This window comes from Halichoerus grypus, chromosome 4 (assembly GCF_964656455.1).
Source record: "Halichoerus grypus chromosome 4, mHalGry1.hap1.1, whole genome shotgun sequence".
Taxonomy (NCBI): domain Eukaryota; kingdom Metazoa; phylum Chordata; class Mammalia; order Carnivora; family Phocidae; genus Halichoerus; species Halichoerus grypus.
The window spans coordinates 28026766-28047108 of record NC_135715.1 but is presented as its reverse complement, the minus strand read 5'-3'; the positions used below and the strand labels follow the sequence as shown (position 1 = coordinate 28047108).

At 35.3% G+C, this 20343-nt stretch overlaps 1 protein-coding gene and 1 long non-coding RNA gene across 4 annotated transcripts in view; one reads left to right on the top strand and one right to left on the bottom strand.

The window, feature by feature from the left end:
- LOC144381563 (uncharacterized) overlaps positions 1-20343 on the bottom strand; it is a 625721-nt gene that overhangs the window by 333034 nt on the left and 272344 nt on the right. The window lies entirely within an intron of this gene.
- The window catches only part of NDFIP2 (Nedd4 family interacting protein 2), a 67603-nt gene that overhangs the window by 31857 nt on the left and 15403 nt on the right, over positions 1-20343 (top strand). Inside the window, exons 2-4 of the mRNA XM_078070202.1 lie at positions 1494-1659; positions 7512-7645; positions 13897-13990. Of these exons, the coding sequence (XP_077926328.1) occupies positions 1494-1659; positions 7512-7645; positions 13897-13990 (394 nt within the window). The remainder of the gene's footprint in view (positions 1-1493; positions 1660-7511; positions 7646-13896; positions 13991-20343) is intronic.

Below are 20343 nucleotides of genomic sequence, written 5' to 3'. Positions count from 1 at the left end.
CAGAAGTATTGTGCTAGGGTGATCACTTACCAAGACACATGCAAACAGCAGTGAAGTAAATTTTACTTTGCATGTTTTTAGAGGCAAATGAATGACCACTTATTGGACTGATAGCACCAAATTATTTCAGGCCACGAAATTAAGTCTATTAAACTAAAGGGGAAGAAGGAGGAAACTAGTATTTATTAAATGCTTTCTGTGTGCTAGGTGTTAATGCTAGATGCTTTCCAAATATCATTTTACAATTCTGTGAGGATTTTGGCTGCATTTAGAACTTATACTTAGAGACACTGAGGCACAGGGGTTTATCAAAGCTCCTAAAAGGCGGAGCAAGAATTTGCATGCTCTTTTTTTTTTTCCCACTACATCACAAAACTCAGATTTGTGTGTGTACAGATTTGCTCTGTGACAAAATTTATTTGGGGGATTATTTTTAACATTGACTTTCTTAAAGTACAAGAATAATTAAGATGTGAAAATTGAATAATGTTGAAGGCCTGTAGTGTTTCTTCAAACCAAGATTCTAGTGGATTTAAAAATGTCTTAAAAAATTTAATAACTCTTCTCCAAATATATCTAAGTACCTTTTTGATGAGTCACTTTTTAGAGTATTGATGCTTTTGGTTGACCTACAGTTAGCTTGCCTACATGTAGTTATTATCACCTCCTAACAAATGAGCATTTAAAAGATTACTTATAAATGAAGTAGGAAGTCTATATAGCCCTGCCACTTAGGTTTGATTCTTGGTCTGACCCTTCCTAGCTGTTTTGATGTCTGGCAAGTTACTTTAGGTGTCTACACTTTCAAGGTTGTCCCCCCCCCCTCCATTTTATCTGTCAAATGGGGATAGCATTCTCTATTTTATAGATTTTTTGTGAGGATTAAATGAGTTAAATGATTGCAGATCCGACCTATTATCTTGCACTTCCTGAGCTTTCAATAAATTTGTTGTGTTGAAGAACATCTTCCAGGATTTTATATACACATTGATTCATCTTGCTTTATAAGTAACTCCAAAATTTTGGACTTGAGAAAACCTCCTTAGAGTATTCTACATTTTTGGAATGTTTATTATTATTTCATTTTATTAATTCAGGTTACATTTTCAATTATTCTAGATACTAGTGTAATAGAAATGGTATTGTGGTTTAATTATTAGATGCTTTTCTTTGTAGTACACAGTGAGTAATACATGGTAGTCAGTATTTACTGTAGGATTGAATGAATTTGAATCTATTTATAGTCATGATGTTTTTCTTTATAAATTCTTAATTTGAACTTCATTTTTTATTGTAAAGAAACTACCAAATCTGAATTTCTTAATGACTGCTTCAGTCTCTTACAAATTTTGTGCATCTTTTTAAATGTTATTTTACTTTGTTTTTAACTAAAAGGTGATTCTTTGCCTGAAATAATCTTTAAAAATTTGCTTAAAAATTTTAAAAATAATAATCAGAATGACATTAATATTTCTTTTTTGTTGTTCTCTTAGCTTCACAATGAAGAAGATAATTCAGAGTCATCTGCTGTAGAGCAACCATCAACTTCAAACCCAGCACCGCAGAGCGTTCAGACTGCTCCTTCAGCATCGGTACTTGAAACGGACTCTTCTCCTCCACCTTATAGTAGTATTACTGTGGAAGTACCTACAACTTCAGGTATTATTTTTAGTATGAAATAACTAGTAATATTTTTAGTGACTCAAGTTTTTTTTTTTTTTAAACCAGTATGGTTTTATTTAATTATAGAGTCTCTTAAAGGCTTCCTGGTTTTATGATTTTTGTTACAAAAAGGTTTTCCAAAGGATAGTTTATAAAATATTTACTCATATATTACTAGTCTCCTATTGTTTTCAAAAAAATTAAAAGTGTAAACTTTCTTATGCTTACTAGAATCTGTTTCCAGTGGAGTGGCATATTCCTTTTGGAAGAAATAAATAAATGTGTGTATATGTATACGAATTTATGTGTATATATAGATATACATTTATCTATAGATATATGCCTATGTGGTATATATATCTATATATACGTATATATTTGTGTTTGTGTATATCTACCTACATAGCTATAAAGCAAGGTGTTACTAATGCTGAGTGTGAGTGGGAATGTGCTATGTGTGAACGGAGGTGAAGAGTCTACATAATATAACCATATATACATGGTAATAATTCCTGGACACAAGGCAGTGTTTCCTGCTTCCTATTATTCATTTTATCCTCTCAGGTCATTCTAAAGAATTACCCTTATCTATTTCTCTGGTCACAATTTATATTTTCCCAGTACTGCTAAGTTAATCATCATATAATTTATTTTTTAGTTTTTACTTTTATTCCAGTATATATAGTTATCATACAGTGTTGTATTAGTTTCAGGTATACAATATAGTGATTTTTTTTTTTTTTTTTTTAAAGATTTTATTTATTTATTTGAGAGAGAGAATGAGAGAGAGCACATGAGAGCGGGGAGGGTCAGAGGGAGAAGCAGACTCCCTGCCGAGCAGGGAGCCCGATGCGGGACTCGATCCAGGGACTCCAGGATCATGACCTGAGCCGAAGGCAGTCGCTTAACCAACTGAGCCACCCAGGCGCCCCTACAATACAGTGATTTAAAAGTTCTGTATTTTACTCAGTGCTCATCATAATAAGTGTACTCTTCATCCCCTTCCTATTTCATTCATCCCTCTACTCACATCCCGTCTGCTAACCATCTGTTTGTTCTCTATGGTTAATCTGTTTTTTTTGTCTCTGTGTTTTCTTTCCTTTGTTTTGTTTCTTAAATTCCACATATGAGTGAAATTCTCTTGTATCTTGTCTTTCTCTGGCCAACTTATTTTGCTTAACATTGTACAGTCTAGCTCCACCCATCTTGTTGCAAATGGCAAGATTTCATTCTTTTTTAAAAAGCTGAGTAATATTCCATTTGTGTGTGTGTGTGTGTGTGTGTGTGTGTATTGTATCTTCTTTATCCACTCATCTATCGATGGACACTAGGGCTGCTTCCATAATTTGGCTATTGTAAATAATGTTATAATAAACACAGGGGTGTATATATCCTTTTGAATTAATGTTTTCATATTCTTTGGGTAAATACCCAGCAGTGTGATTACTGGATTGGGTAGTTCTATTTTTTTTTTTTAAGATTTTATTTATTTATTTGAAAGAGAGAGAGAGAGAGTACAAGCAGAGGAAGCAGCAGAGGTAGAGGGAGAAGCAGATTCCCCACTGAGCAGGGAGCCTGATGCGGGGCTCGATCCCAAGAACCTGGGATCGTGACCTGAGCCAAAGGCAGGTGCTTAATAGACTGAGCCACCCAGGCACCCCAGGGTAGTTCTATTTTTAATTTTTTTAACCTCCATATTGTTTTCCAGAGTGGCTGCACTAGTTTGCATTCCCACCAGCAGTGCATGAGGGTTCCTTTTTCTCCACATCCTCACCAGCACTTGTTTCTTGAAGTTAATCATTATATAATTAAAAAAAACATTTAAAATATGTTTTTCTGTACTATTATAAATAACCTCTAAATATTTTATATATTCATTTTGAAACATTTTTTAAATCTGTTATAAAAAATGTTTTAATATTAAAAAACTCTTCACTAGAGTATTTCATCTTTATTTGTTATTCTGTAATTAGTATCATTATTCTCTTAAACCCTTGCCAGCTTTCTCTGGTTACCATTTCTGCCTCTACAGATTTTATCTAGACCATATGGGTTGTGTAAAAAGACCAAACCATTTACTATTTTCATTTACAATATTATGCAGTTACTGAAAATCATTTTCTTTATGAAGGTGTTCTCACTAATAAATTAGCAAATGCTTACTCCTTTTATTTGCATATAATGTTTATTTGATCAATATGCTTTTTTAGTGCCCAGTTTGACGGACTGTTTGACAGTTTTTATATTGATTTATAGTAGTTTTATTTGTCTTTGGATTAAATAGCTGGATTAGTGCTTGCTAAAATTTATTATGGGCTAAATTTTCTTCGTTATTCTATAAGTTTCCAGAATATAGTTCAGTGAATTTGCTACCCTAGATTTAAAAAAAAAAAAAATCTATTTGATGATAGTCTTGAAGAAAGAAAATTAGTTGTTTTGCTGATGCTTGTGTTTGAATGATGGAATGCTAAGATTGAAATTGTAATTTTTTGTTGTGGCCACCATTGCCACTGCTGTGTAACAAGCCAAATGGAGTACAATAGCAAACATTGTTATTAGTTCTTATGGTTTTTGCGGTAGGCTAGACTCAATTATGCACTTTTCTCCCAGGATCTCATGTGGTTATCGTCTTCTGGTGATCTGGAGCTCGAGTCACCTTGACGGCTTCCTTATTAACATATTTGGCAGCTGATGCAGGCTTCAACTAGGGCCTCAGCTGGGACTGTTGGCCAGAACACCTGTATGTGGCCTCTTATTGTGGCCTGTGCTTCCTCACTGAATGGAGGCTGGGTTCCAAAAACAAGCATTCTGAAAGCCAGATAGAAGCTATATCACCTGTTATTGCACTGCTTCAGAAATCACACAGTGTCACATCTGCCACATTTGGTTTGTTAGAAGTGAATCACTAAGTTTAGTCTTCATTCAGGACAATTGAGGAATTAGTCTCCTCCTCTTGATAGGAAGAGTTTCAAAGAATAGAGTTAAGTTTCAGCACCATCACAGCTGTCTACTGCCTTTTCCCCCATCACCAGACCTTTTCCTTTGTCACTCTTCATTTCAGTAAATGGCTCCAGGAGGCCAGAAACCTTGAAGTCATCTTTTTGGGACCTTATCACAAAATTACATGTTTTTTCTCCTGTAATTTTTGATGTAATTAAATATGTTATTAATAGATTTCTTTTTTTTCCTTTTTTTAAATTTTATTATGTTATGTTAATCACCATACATTCCATCATTAGTTTTTGATGTAGTGTTCCATGATTCATTGTTAGCGTATAACGCCCAGTGCTAAGCCAATCAGCTTCTGTATTCCTAGAATAAATTGTCACTGTGTTCTAATCTCTTCTGGATTTAGATTTGTTAATTTTTTTTTTTTTTTTAGAAGTTTTATAGTTTTATTAGTGGGATCTTTATGTACTATCCTTATGGTTTTAGTATAAATTTTGTGGAAACAACAAAGCATGAATTAGGAAGCTTCTCATTTTTCTGTGCTTTAGAATAGTTTTTTTTTATTTAAAGATTTTATTTATGCATTTGAGAGAGAGAGCACAAGCAGAGGGAGAGACAGAGGGAGGGGGAGAAGCAGACTCCCTGCTGAGCTGGGAGCCTGACATGGGGCTTGATCCCAGGACCTGGAGTTCAGGACCTGGAGATCATGACCGAGCTGAAGGCAAATGCTTAACCATCTGAGCCACCCAGGTACCCCTAGAATAGTTTTCATAATGGAGCATTGCCATTTTGAAAGGTTAGATAATTTTCAGTTGTAAGACAAGTGGAGCCTGCTACCTAGGTGTTCAGTTATTCTTATAATCTATGTGACTCCTGGTTTCAAATTTTTATTTTTACATCTGTACTAAAATGACTGTAATTGAGCACAAGAACTAAGTAGTTCTAGGAGTTTGTGTCTCTTTAATGAAAACCATTGATATTATTTTTCTTCAGCCTCTTAGTGTTGTATTTGAAGCATTGGCAGTACCAGTTTTCTATGATTATGTTTTTCAGTAGGTCACTTTCTTACTGGTTTTATAGATCTAGCATCAATAATAATAGTTGACATTTGTATAATGCCTTACAGTTTACAGAGTCCTCTTGAATACTCTTAAATTCTGTCATATAATAGCAAGTAATAGACTTGCTGGGTCAGTTTTATGGATGAGAAAGTAGAGCTTCATAAAGTGCTTAAGTGGTTTGCTTGAGGTCACACAGCTTACGGAGCTGGGACTGGAGCTCCTCAGACGTTACATTTTCTGGTTGAGAACCGCTGCCTTAAAGGGTAGACAGAAAATAAGTAAAATTAACCAGTGAAAATTAAAGCAGTAGCAAAATAGTGCTCCTTCCCAACTTTCATCTGTTATCGGATAAGATATTTTTGTCTGTCGTGGGAGTTAGAACTTTTCGAAAACTCACATATCTGTTGTTAATGTAAAAGATCTCTCTTCTTGGATAATGTATGTCATTGTTCCAGTTTTTAAATTTCTAATTTTAATGTTAGTGCCTTAAAATTCATAACCATTGCTTTCACTTAAATTTTTCTTCTATTCTAGTCTTCAGACCTAAGGAAATCTATTTACTTGACTCTGTGTCGTGTTTTTCATCTGAATAATAAGTCATTTCTAAGAATTTATGACTCCTGTGCCTTTTTGGTGGATAATGTTCAGTACTACACTGCTACTAGCATTGGATTAAAAATTGCCCAGCTTCAGATACTTAGGTCTTATTGACAGCATTAAAAAAGCTTATTTTAAAGTCAATATCCGTTAAAATACAATAGGAAAAATATTGTTAGAGTGAAATGTATTTTCATGTTGGAAATGTAAGAAATTCTGATGGAGAAAATGTACAAAAACTATAGGTAAAATGAGGAAATCACAGAACTGATGTCAAACATTATAGTATGGACTACTGAGAGAACCTACCTGTTTTTCATGGCAATGATTCTAGCATAAGTCTAATCAGTTTATTGACCTGTATGTATCATTTTACTTGTACCGCTCAAGTTGGTGATAAGTGATGCAGGTTTTTTTTTTTTAATTAGCATTCTGCACTTATTATTGTGTTACATTTCTGGAGATCATATTTCAAAAATAGTTTAAAAGTTGGGGAGGGAGAAATTCTTCATAAAAAGAAAATCTAAAAAACTAGGTAGATATGGGAAAAAAATGGGAAGAGAGGGACAAGAGTAAAAAAGAGCTAAAAATCATCAGTTTTTTTTTTTTTTAGCAAAGAGAAATACTGAGTTTGCTGAAGAGATTCGGGCAGTTTCTTAAAACTGATGTGTAGAAAAATGAACCTCACATGTTACCAGAGCAGATACTGGGAATCAGGAAATCCCTGGGTTCTGCTACTTACTGGTTGTGCAATACTGGGCAAATTACTTCTCTGAACCTCAGAGTTGCTAGGATTAATGTATATAGAAGTGGCATATTAAATGGTTAGAACTATGTAAGGTTTATTATTCCTGATATTTCTACTTTTTGGCTGTGAGATTATGAGCAAGAAAATTAAATTCGTTGAGCATAGCCATAGGTACAGAGGATGCTCATATGTGGTGAGTTTCTCACTCCCCTTGTACACAGATGTTTAGAATTTCATTCTTGGTATTTTTATTTTGTATATCAGCCTTTAGGTGATATTTATCAGTCTTTTCCCTTTATAATAAATATGGGGCTAAACTAACATATACGGTTGTAGTAGTAATTTATATGTTACATAGCTTATAAAATAGGACTACAAAAAGCAGTAACAGTCTTTAGTGGCCTGTCGTAAATTATTAAATTATGGTTTTGGCTGTAAAACTTTTATTAAATAGTTTGTTTTAATGGTTATCCTTTTTTAATCCCTTTCTTCAGATACAGAAGTTTACAGTGAGTTTTATCTTGTGCCACCTCCCTACAGCGTCGCTACCTCCCTTCCTACGTACGATGAAGCTGAGAAGGCCAAGGCTGCCGCAATGGCAGCCGCAGCCGCAGAGACAGCTCAGAGGGTAAGGCAGGCTGGTTGCTCTCTTTTGAGAATATCGTTTTTAGTAATGTCAAAAATAGGTCTGAGTTTCAGAGTGTTTGTGCACATAGACTGTTTTTTAGTATCTTCTCTACTACTTCTTAGGTGGGTCGTCATTTTTTGGTGAAATTGGCACTCTCCTATCCATTCCTTTACCTCCTCATTTCTGTTTCTGTTTCTATTTATTTCTGTTTCTACCAATTTTCCTGTGTAGCCCATCGTAATTTGTGGGACTCCTGGTCCTTGTCTTTACCAGTACATTTCCTAAGTCTTGATTTTCTCCTCTCATGTGCTTTCACCCCCATCCCCTGACTTCCTCACTCTAGATACTCCACCCCATAGACCTCTTCTCTGTTGATGTCCTTCTTTCCCTCCTCATATAGTTTAGATTCTGTGATCCATAATTATAATCATAAATTATCTTTTTCCCTACTCATTTGTATATATTAGCAGAGCCAGTCTAGTGACTCCATGAATGAACTCAGTGTAGGTTAAAAAGCACAGAGAAATAAGTTACAAGTTTTTAAATTATGTTTGTCAATTCACTTTGTGTGTATGTCCCCTTTTATACATCCCACCCTAGAATTTTTGAATGATACCTGTCCTTTCTGTCTTCTCTTCCTGTCTCAGTAAGAGTCAGTGATATACATGTACATTACTTCTAGTTCTGGTAAAAGGAGTGACTGTCTCAGGAGTGAAGAATCAACGAGAAGCATGTATGCTATTCTACAGTCAGATAAAAGGTGGAAGTTATTTACATTTTATTTATTTATTTTAAAAGATTTTATTTATTTACTTGAGAGAGAGTGAGAGCGAGAGACCACAGAGGAAGAGAGGGAGAAGCAGACTCCCCGCTGAGCACAGAGCCCGACAGGGGGTTGATCCCAGGACCCTGAGATCATGACCTAAGTGGAAGGCAGACACTTAACCGACTGAGCCACCCAGGCGCCCCGTTATTTACATTTTAGTATGGCTGCAAGCAGGGCTAGAGTTTGTTGGCTTTTTTTCTTGCTTCAGACTTTAGAGATATCATTTCAGCTTCCTAGGTTCATCCCATGTTGTTTAAGAAAAGACACCAAAAATCACTTTACACAGAAAGCTAGGATTAGGTGAGGGACAAAGGGAGAGAAAACTGATTCTATGTACAGCATTCTTCTTCAGCCATCAGGCCAGAGCCCAACAAATAGATTATCTGGTAGGTGAGTGTTTTTTCCTGGATGGATTTTTTTCATCAGTCCATCCCTTTCCATGCTTGTTCCCGCTCCCATACTCCAACACACACAGAGTTAAATGTCAACATAAATAGCTTTGGGCACATAAGTAAAGACAGTAAGCCTCAAATTTATTATTTATGCCATTTCCTTCAGAGGGTGAAAGTAAGTCTTTGTTAATACAGTGGCATAAAATACAGCTCAGTCAATAAGGATTTTTGATACTTAGAGGAGAGAATCATAGAGAAGGAGCATAGATCTGTAGTGTGGAGTTTATCAAAATCAATTCTAGGTTGCTTAGCACGTACATGGTTATACATGCATTATATACATGCATGCACTCTCTGTGAACGAGAAGGGCATAACTCCTTTCCTCAGGGAATGTCTCCCTAGAGACCTTGGAAATGACAAAGGTCCTTAACTCTGAAGAGAAAGAAGCAAGCATTGTCTTGCTCTCTGCAAAAAAATTTTCTCTCTTTTGGAGAGAAAACTCTGAAGTGTTTTCTATTCCAACCTTTCATTGTCATCATTTCCAGTGTCTTGTTTTTAGAAAGTAATATGATCCCAGTCTGAATTGGAACATGTTCATAAGGAAAAGTTTTCTGTTTTCAACTGCTTCTGATATCATTGTAACTCCAGTTTGTGAAGATTGTGGAAAATTTCATAAAGCAAAATATAATTAAACAGAAGAGACTTACTTAGGTCCTTGTAAAGACTCTTAAATTCATCAGTTTCTAACCCAGGGCTCCAGCACCCTTTCTTCTACAAAAGATGATTGAGTATGGGTTTCTATACCTGATTCAGATAGAAAACTGGTCTGATTAGCATTTGAATATGTATTCAGTTATAAATGAATTTGAACTGGGTGAGGTGAAAGCTTATTTCTTTTTTTCCCCTATTTATTTATTTATTTATTTATTTATTTTTGATGTAGTGTTCCATGATTCATTGTTTGCGTATAACACCCGGTGCTCCATTCAATACGTGCCCTCTTTAATACCCATCCCAGGCTAACCCATCCTCCCACTCCCCTCCCCTCTAGAACCCTCAGTTTGTTTCTCAGAGTCCATCGTCTTAAATCCACGCTCATTGGGAGAATATAGGTAGTAGCCAGGAGACTTGGAAACAATACTGTTTTCTACTATTTCCTATTTCTCATGTGCAGGATTGCATGTAAATTATGGGATGATTAAATGGACTTATAGAAACTAACTCCTTTTTTGAAAAGATTTATTTATTAAAGTGTGTGCGCTAGTGTGAGCTTGCGCTGGAGTGGGGGGAGGGGCAGAGGGAGAGAATCTTCAAGCAGACTCTGCTCTGAGCGCATAGCCCACCACTTGGGGCTCAATCCCAGGATCCTGAGATCATGACCTGAGCCTAGACCAAGGAGTCGGTAGCCCAACTGACTGAGCCACCCAGGCGCCCCTGTACCTTGTTTTAAAGTTTGTCAGTAATTTGTCTTTTGACATAAAAACTAGGACTTTATAAATTGTGAGCAACTCCAGGATAAGGATTCTGTGTTTGCATTTCTAGCATCTTTCTATTACCTGGTACATATTTGGTATTTAATAGATTACAGTTTATTAAGTTGATGAAAGCTTTTTAAAAATTAGCAATGTAAGAAATTAGGAAGAAGAAAATACCACACTTGTTTTCTTACAGCTTCTCATTTTAAAATATTTTGGTGTCTTTTACCACTTTTAGGATTTATAAATTAATGTAGTTGGAATTATTATAGAGCTATTATCTTTTAATTTTAAGCATTTTATATAAATGTTTCTCTTTTAATGGTTTAGTGAAATTCCATGGAATCAATATATTATAATTTAGTGGCTCTTCCTCCCTAGTGAACAGTTGGGTTATTTTCAGATGTGATTATGTGTCTGTGTTTTCCATTGTTGTTGTTGTAAAAGACATCTTTGTGCATATGTTTCCTGTCTTCTTAAAAATGATGTCATATGATAAAATCTCTGGACTGATGTTCAAAAAAGAGTATGAAATATTTATATTCTTGCCCTCATGTTGACAGTGGTTTGGAGGGGCTCACATTGGGCTTTAGTGTTTATTTCTTGAATTAACTTGAAATTATACAAAATTTTATTAATATATATTTAGTTATTGCCAATCACTGTATTTTCTGTAAGAGGGTTGCTTACGATATGTGATTGCAGAGTTTTAGGGATCTTTTTGCCCAAATAATGAGCAACATGGTTTTGAAAATCTTTTTCTTTTGGCAATGTACATAGTGAGACTACCATGAATGTATTAGCATTTTCTTGACCAGTCTCCTGAGCCTCAGTTCCCACTGAGAAACACAAAGAGGGCCAAGTAATGTTTCCACACAGAGTGTGGAACCCTGGATTTAGTGAACCCAGTATTTTCTTTTTTCTCTAAAGATTTAATTAATTAATTTGAGAGAGAGCATGCATGCAAGAACGGTGGAGGGGCAGAGGGAGAGGGAGAAGCAGGCTCCCCACTGAGCAAGGAGCCAGGATGCAGGGCTTGATCCAGGACCCTGGGATCATGTCCTGAGCAAAGGCAGATGCTTAACCGACTGAGCCACCCAGGCGCCCCGAACGCATTATTTTCTACTGGTCACTAATCTCTGCTCTGGGGAGAGACACTATCTCTTCCAAAGCTGTCTGCAATATAAGGAAGAAGGGCAGCCAGTGCCTCTACCTAGAAGATGTGTAGAAGAAACATGAAGGACTCATGGAGAATTATCTCCTGACTAGAGAGCCCACTATTGATGGGCATTTAGATTGTGTCTAATATTTTGCTCTTATTATTATTATTGCTGCAGGGCACCTGGGTGGCTTAGTCAGTTAAGTGTCTGACTCTTGATTTTGGCTCAGGTCATGATCTCAGGGTCGTGCTATCAAGTCCTCTGTCGGGCTGTGTGCTAGGTGTGGAGCCTGCTTAAGATTCTCTCCCTCTCCCTCTCTCTAAAAAAGCAAACAAATAAACCCAAAAAACATTGCTGCAGTGAATTATCTTTAATACATCATTTCTTTTAAGTGGGAATATATTGTATATTTGTACAATATATTTCAAGAGCTGGAATTGTTGGCTATGTACATTTTTTTTTCTTTTTTCAAAGTTTTTATTTAAATTCCAGTTAACATACACTGTAGTATTAGTTTTAGGTGTACTATTTAGTAATTCAACATTTATATACAAAACCTGGTGCTCTTCACAAGTGCACTTCTTAATCCCCATCATCTTTTTAACCCCCTTCCCCTCTGGTAACCATCAGTTTGTTCTCTGTAGTTAAGAGTCTGTTTCTTGGTTTGCCCCCCCCGTCTTTTTTTCCCCCTATGATCGTTTGTTTTGTTTCTTAAATTCCACATATGAGTGAAATCATATGGTATTTGTCTTTTACTTATTTGCTTAGCATAATACTCTCTAGCTTCATCCACGTCATTGCAAATGGCAAGATTTCATTCTTTTTTATGGCTGAGTAATATTTCACTGTAGAGATACACCACATCTTCTTTATCCATTCATTGATTGATGGACACTTGGGCTATTTCCATAATTTGGCTGTTGTAGATAATGCTGCTATAAACATTGAGGTGCATGTATCCCTTTTGAATTAGTATTGTTGTATTCTTTTCGTAAATACCTAGTAGTGCAGTTACTGGGTTGTAGGGTAGTTTTATTTTTAACATTTTGAGGAACCTTCTTCCATACTGTTTTCCAGAGTGGCTGCACCAGTTTCCATTCCCACGAACATTGCAAGAGGGTTCCTTGCTAGCACCTGTTGATCTTGTGTTGTTGATTTTAGCCGTTCTGACAGGTGTGAGGTGATATTTTATTGTAGTTTTCTTTTTCTTTTTTTTTTTAAGATTTTATTTATTTGACAGAGAGAGACATAGCGAGAGCAGGAACCCAAGCAGGGGGAGTGGGAGAGGGAGGAGCAGGCTTCCCGCAGAGCAGGGAGCCTGATGTGGGACTTGATCCCAGGACCCTGGGATCATGACCTGAGCCAAAGGCAGACGCTTAACGACTGAGCCACCCAGGCGCCCTATTGTAGTTTTCATTTGCATTTCCCTGATGATGAGTGATGTTGGGCATCTTTTCATGTGTCAGTTGACCCTCTGGATGTCTTCTTTGAAAAACTGTCTATTCATATTCTCTGCCCATTTTTAAATTGCATTATTCAGTTTTGGGATGATGAGTTTTATAAGTTCTTTATATGTTTTGGATACTAACCCTTTATCAGATATGTCATTTGCAAATATCTTTTCCTGTTCCATAGGTTGCCTTTTAGTTTTTTGATTGTTTGCTTCACTGTGCAGAAGCTTTTTATTTTGATGAAATCTCAGTAATTTATTTTTGCTTTTGTTTCCCTTGCCTCAGGAGACACATAGTAAAAAGTTGCTATGGTTGATATTAAGGAGATTACTTCCTGTGTTAGGATTTTAATGGTTTCCTGTCTCACATATAGGTCTTTAATCCATTTTGAATTTATTTTTGTGTGTGGTGTAAGAAAGTGATCCAGTTTCATTCTTTTGCATGTTGCTGTCCAGTTTTCCCAATACCATTTGTTAAAGAGACTGTCTTTTTCCCACTGGATATTCTTTCCTACTTTGTCGAAGATTAAGTGACCATATAGTTGTGGATTGTACATTTTTATTTTTGATAAATATTTCCAAATTGCCAGCCATAGAGATCATACCAATTTAGATTCCACCACTGATTATGAAAATTCCTCTTTACTGTTCAATGCAAATGTGTCAGTCACATCTTTCTTGATATATTTTCATTAATCTAATGTTTACTTTTTATCTTTTTTTGTGTTTTCTTTTAAAATTACTCTTTTCAAGGGTGCCCATGAAAAATTAATACTTGCTAAGGTTTTTGAGTACTTACTGTGTGCCAGACATTGTACTCATTGTCTCATTTGTCTATACAACAAATTGAGAATATCTGATTTTATTTAAATTCTTATCTTTATAATTAAATAATAAAGGTGTAATTAGTTTTTTAGTGAGCTGTTCTAATGTTATGTGTTTTACAGATTCAGGAGGAAGAGTGCCAACAAAGAGATGACTTTAGTGATGCAGACCAGCTCAGAGTGGGTAATGATGGGATTTTCATGCTGGCGTTTTTCAGTAAGTGTTTTTTCATTTCCAAATTGTTTTTTTGCATATACTAGCTATGTGTGTATTTAAAGTAGCATTGTGAAGAAAGGCAGATATTGTTAATGGGTGACTACTTTGTTTAAAATGTAAATTGTTCCTGATATTGAACTATGTGATCATATGATGCAATAAAAATCCTAGTATTTAGTATACTTATAATGGTGTATTGCAGTCATTATGCTAGATGCTGACTATATAGAATTATATAAGTATATTTAAGCTAAATATGTTTTTGCATGAGAAATGCTGCGTCCATGCAGTGATGTAGGAGCATGCAGAATGAAACTATAAATTCTGCTTTTGGAGCAAAGGACTTCCATTTGAGTGTCTTTAAGCAGGAATAAGGGTTAGGAAAAGAAATATTCTGGGCACCTGGAACAGTGTGATTCGAGACACAAAAGAATGCAAATATATCTTGTTTGGGGGAATGGTAAGGAATTAGAAGACCAAAAACCTAAGTATGATTTTTTTTAACATGTTGCAGAATTCTTAAATACCTGAATTTATAAAGTGGACTTTATACTTTGAGGGAAGACTGTGTTACAGTCTATTATTTCAGTTCCTAACACAGGGATTGGCAGATAGTATACTCAGTACATAATATTATGACACTTGAATTGTTTAATTGCTAAAATTAAGTTTTTGAAATCCAATATTCATATAAGTATATTTATTAGACTAAATATAGTAAATTTCTGCCCTCAACCTGGTTAAATGATCAAGCTCTCATAGAATACTGATTTAATTCATTTTAAGTATAAAATTTATTTTGATAATAAAACTAAGAAATAGTTTACTTATTTAAAGTATCATGTTCAACTTTAAAAATAGAAAATACAGAAAATACATACCTTGAGCTGAGTTACTTTTGAGTCTGGGAAATCACTAATCCTCCATTTTGAAATGGTTTCTTGCTTCTTTTCCTTCTTTCGTTTCATCTGCTGAAGAATAGAAGTAGATAACCACTCAGAAGTGGGTCGGTGAGTGGGAAAGCAGTTACATTTTTCTCTTCAAATTTAGTAAATTATGTTCTGCTTGGCAACCAGCTAATGTATATGCAATATTTAAATCTTGTGTCTTCAGTTAAAATTTGTAGTTAGATATGATGGTAGGTACCATGGAAGGGAAATGAACACTTTGACTACAAATAACTACTGTTTTGTACTATTAGTCTAGTAAATGTTAGTTTTTTTCCTTAGTTTTAGTTCAACGGGTAACCTTTATTATTCATAACAGGCTTCCCCCATATTTTGTTTATAAAAAGAGTAGTGTCAATATTAATTCCTTTAATGGTTATGTATTTTAAAAATCTTAATTGGAAAAGGAAATTTAAGTTTATTGTACTATATGTAGTATAAATATCTGTCTCTTGGTATAAAAATGTGATTTGATACCATCTATATGACTCAGCTTAGTGATATTTCTCCATTTCTGTATTTCACTTAATCCTACTGTCTTCTTTTTAGCCCCCCCCCTTTTTTAGATGTGGAAACATTTTGATGATAAAACAGTGTTGCAAATGTTTGGTGACCTACACACTTAGTTGCCTTTATTTTTGGCCTGTGGTGGTATATTAATATGAATATATGTATTTAGTGTAAATTACCTGCTTTTACTACATTTTTACTAAATGATGTCTTTATAACTTATTTTTTTTATGTTCCCTATTCCACAAATACTGCACCAATATTATAAGAGTAAAATTATAAATTATTTTTGGACTTCATTTCCTGATACATTTTTTCTGGTAGGTTGTAGGCCAGTGTTTGAGTGTATTTGCTTTGATAAGCATAGATTTATTTGTAATCACTACCATCTAGTGGCTATTCTTCAAATTGCAGCTTGCTATATTTTTCATGTTTCTTCAACTATCTAGTAGCTGTTATTTAGATTCTATTCTTTTTTCTATTTCTGTGGTTCAGAAATAGATTTTCTTTTTTAAATTTTATTAAGTTTTTAAATTTAATTTCAGTATAGTTAATATATGGTGTTATATTAGTTTGTGGTGTACAATATAGTATAGTGACTCAGCAGTTCTGTACATTGCTCAGTGCTCATCATAAGTGTACTCTTAATCCCCTTCACCTATTTCACCCCTCCTCCCCCCACCACCTCCCCTCTGGTAACCATCAGTTTGTTCTCTATAGTCTGTTTCTTGGTTTATCTCTCTGTCCGCACCCCCCCCTTTTTTTACTTGTTTTATTTCTTAAATTCCACAGTGTATTTGTCTTTCTCTGACTTATTTCACCTAGCATTATGTTCTCTAGCTCCATCCATGTTGTTGCAGATGGCAAGATATCATTCTTTTTTATGACTGAATAATATTGCTTTGTGTGTGTGTGTGAGTGTGTGTGTGTGTGTATACATCTTTAGCCACTCATCTATCGATGGACACTAGGGGCTGTTTCATAATTTGGCTATTGTAAATAATGCTGCAGTAAACATAGGGGTGCATATATCCTTTTGAACTAGTGTTTTCTTATTTTTCGGGTAAATACCCAGTAGTGTGATTACTGGGTCATAGGATAGTTCTATTTTTAACTTTCTGAGGAAGCTCCGTACTGTTTTCCACAGTGACTGCACCGGTTTGCATTCCCACCGACAGTGCAAGAGGGTTCCTTTTTCTCCACATCCTTACTAACACCTCTTATCAGAAACAGATTTTCTTTAACATGGTTTATAACTTAAACATTTCAGGTAATATAAATTGTGTGAATAAAACTACAGTGAATATCAATATTTCAAATTAGAACTTTTTGATGGTTTAATTCTTCCCTTCTCTCTTATAGCATCCACATTTCCATCTCTTACCGCATGTAATCCTAAACAAGTTTACACATAAATTTGGTAAAATAATTGCATGTTCATGTTCAGAAAATGTAAAGAAAGAAAGATATGTATCCTTGATAATTTTTGCTTCTCATAATCCCTTGAAGTGTCAGAGCAGAATGCCTCATACGTACTTGTATCTGATCTTATTTTTAAGAGTTTTTAAGAGAGTGGAATGGAAGTCAATTATTTGTTAAAAGCTAGAAATTAAGATTTAGTCCACTGGGTAATTGATAGTCTGCGGAAATGACCTTGAACTATAATGCTTAAAAATGTAATAGACTCTGTTTAGAAATTTTGTACCATGTGTGAATCTTCAGAATTGAAGAATATGCATACTATAGTAAAAATTAATCACCTGTATTATTCCCATTTGACTTTATTTTTATTTTTTTAAAGATGTATGGATTTATTTGAGAGAGAGAGAGCATAAGTGGGGGGGGAGGGGGCAGAGGGAGAGGGACAGAGAGAATCTCAAGCAGACTCCCTGCTGAGCACAGAGCTCGACGTGGGGCTCGATCCCACAATCCCTAAGATGACCTGAGCCGAAATCCCAAGTTGGACGTTTAACTGAGCTCACAGGAGCCCCCATTATTCCCATTTTAGACTTGAGGGAAACACATTTAAAGACATATTAAATCGTAATTTTAAAAGGAATTAGAATATTGTTTCGAAATGTGAATTCTGGATTGTAAGAAATTGCCAAACTGTGTTACCAGAGTGGCTGTACCACTGTGCATTCCCACCAGCGGTGAGTGAGTTTCTGTTGCTCTGGTCCTCACTAGCATGTGGTACTGACAATTTTTAAAATTACAGCTGTTCTAATAGATGTGTGGTAGTATCTCATTGTGGTTCAATTTGCATTTCCCCAAGGATTGATGATATTGAGCATCTGTATTCACTAATAAGCAGTTTTGAGCACCTACCATGGACAAGTCATAAAAGTTAAAACTCTTAAAGAGATTGTCTAGGCATCACACATACTGAAAAACAATACATTGATGACATGTTCTGTCCAGGTAGAGCTGGGTTTATAATTATATAGCTTTTAGGTGATGTTGTAGATGGTAAGTGAATCCAGAAAGGGAACACTTAAGAATTGTAACTGTAGGGCACCTGGGTGGCTCAGTTAAGCGTCTGCCTTTGGCTCAGCTCATGATCCCAAGGTCCTAGGATTGAGCCCCGCATCAGGCTCCCTGCTCAGCGGGGAGTCTACCTCTTCCTCTCCCTCCTTCCTTCCCCCCCGCTTGTGCACACAGTCTCTCTCTCTCTCTCAAATAAATAAAAATCTTAAAAAAAAAAAAAGAATTGTAACTATACCTTAAGAAACTCATATAGTATTTGTGAAGCATTAAACTTATTTTGTTTACAAGAAAAAATTTGTTTTGGTCATCTCATTGCTTATAATTTAGCTGAAATGTCTTAAAACTAATAAATTGTTAGCATCATGTCTTTCTTAATGGCTAATTGTTTAAATGAGGAGAATTGCTTGAGAATAAGAGAGAAATTTACCTGTATGCATTTCAGAATTAAGTTTAGTGAAATTGATTCCTTGTCTAGGAACTTGATGTCTTTGAAACCTAGTGCATTGGTATGTATTAAGAATTTTTCTGTGATTGAAGAAATAAGTGCTCATTGTTAGTATTATATGTATATTCATTTATGATTTTCATTTATTTTTAAAACAAGTATCAGATTTTTAAAAATTTAAAACTTTTTAAACTTTTTTTTTTTTAAGATTTTATTTATTTATTTGAGAGAGAGAGAATGAGAGAGAGCACATGAGAGGGGTTAGGGTCAGAGGGAGAAGCAGACTCCCTGCTGAGCAGGGAGCCTGATGCGGGACTCGATCCTGGGACTCCAGGATCATGACCTGAGCCGAAGGCAGTCGCTTAACCAACTGAGCCACCCAGGCGCCCCCTTTTTATACTTTTCATCTTTAAATTTAAAACTTAGGAAAAATTTGCAAAAATAATACAATTGTCATGTAACTTTCGTCTGGCTTTCTCAAGTATTAACATTTTATGTAACATCAGTGCAATGATCAACATTAGGAAATTAACATTATGAAATAGTACTAACTAGTTTACAGACCTTATTCAAATTTTACCAGTTGTCCCATTGGTGTTCTTTTTTTTTTTTTTTTTTTTTAAGATTTTATTTATTCATTTGACAGAGACACAGCAAGAGAGGGAACACAAGCAGGGGGAGTGGGAGAGGGAGAAACAGGCTTCCCACGGAGCAGGGAGCCTGATGTGGGGCTTGATCCCAGGACCCCGGGATCATGACCTGAGCCGAAGGCAGACACTTAATGACTGAGCCACCCAGGCACCCCCCCATTGGTGTCCCTTTTATAGTCCAGGATTATATATTGTATTTCATTGCTATTTTGCTTTAGTCTGTTCTTAATTGAAGAACAGTTTGTTAGTCTTTGTTTCTTATGACTTTGATTCTTTTGAAGGATATGGACTGTTTTTTTTTTTTTAATTTTTTATTGTTACGTTAATCACCGTACATTACATATGGACTGGTTTTGTAGAATGTCTCTCAATTTGGATTTACCTAATATTTCCTCATGATTAGATTCAGGTTATGCATTTCTTCTTTCCTCTTCCCCTTCTTCTTCTTCTTCTTTTTTTTTTTTTTTTGTAAGAATACCATAGGAATGATGTGCCCTTCTCAGTGCATCATATCAGGAGGCAGTGACCTAGTTATGTCTTATTGCTGGTGATGCCAGCTCTCATCAGGTTAAGATGGTGTCTGCCAGCTTTCTTCACTATAAAGTTTTCCCCTTTGTAATTAATAAATATCTTGTGGCTTTTGGAAATTCAAAAGTAAAGTATTATTAGTTAAAGGATAAACTGTAGTGTACAATACTGCTTTCTAGGTTATCCTGCTACCCTCTTTATGTAGATTGGTGGTATAATAAAAAGATCACTGGAGAGGTGAAAGACCTGGGTGCTCCTGTCTTACCTATACCTCTTGCTTTGTGAGTTTATGTGGCACTTCACTGTTTTAAGTCTCAATTTGTCCTTCTGTAAATGGAATTAATTCTGACCTTGCCCTTCTTAAAAAACTAATGTGAGGATCAATTAAATTAAAATATGTGAAATGTCATAAATTATAAAGTGCTGTTAGGTGAAGGTAGTAGTAATGTTCTCCTTCCCCATCCTTACCTGAGCATTCACCTTTTACGTGGTTTAAAGTGATTGGTAGCCTTCTTTCAAATGTCGTTAACCTGTCTGACTCATTTTCTTACAAAGAAGCACTGGGAAGGTGAATGTGGAAAGTGTAATTGGAGCAACAGTAAGCATTCTTTTTATCAACTTTTCTGAGTTAATTGCCCTGCTTCCTGCTGCTTGCTACCCCAAATCTTACTTTTTCTAAGGAATATAGGCTATATAAGACTTTTGCTTCTTTGGATTCCATGTTGGGCCTTGCTGTGTGGGGAATAGGTGCCCTACACCTTTTAAGCTTCCTAATTTGTCTTAGGT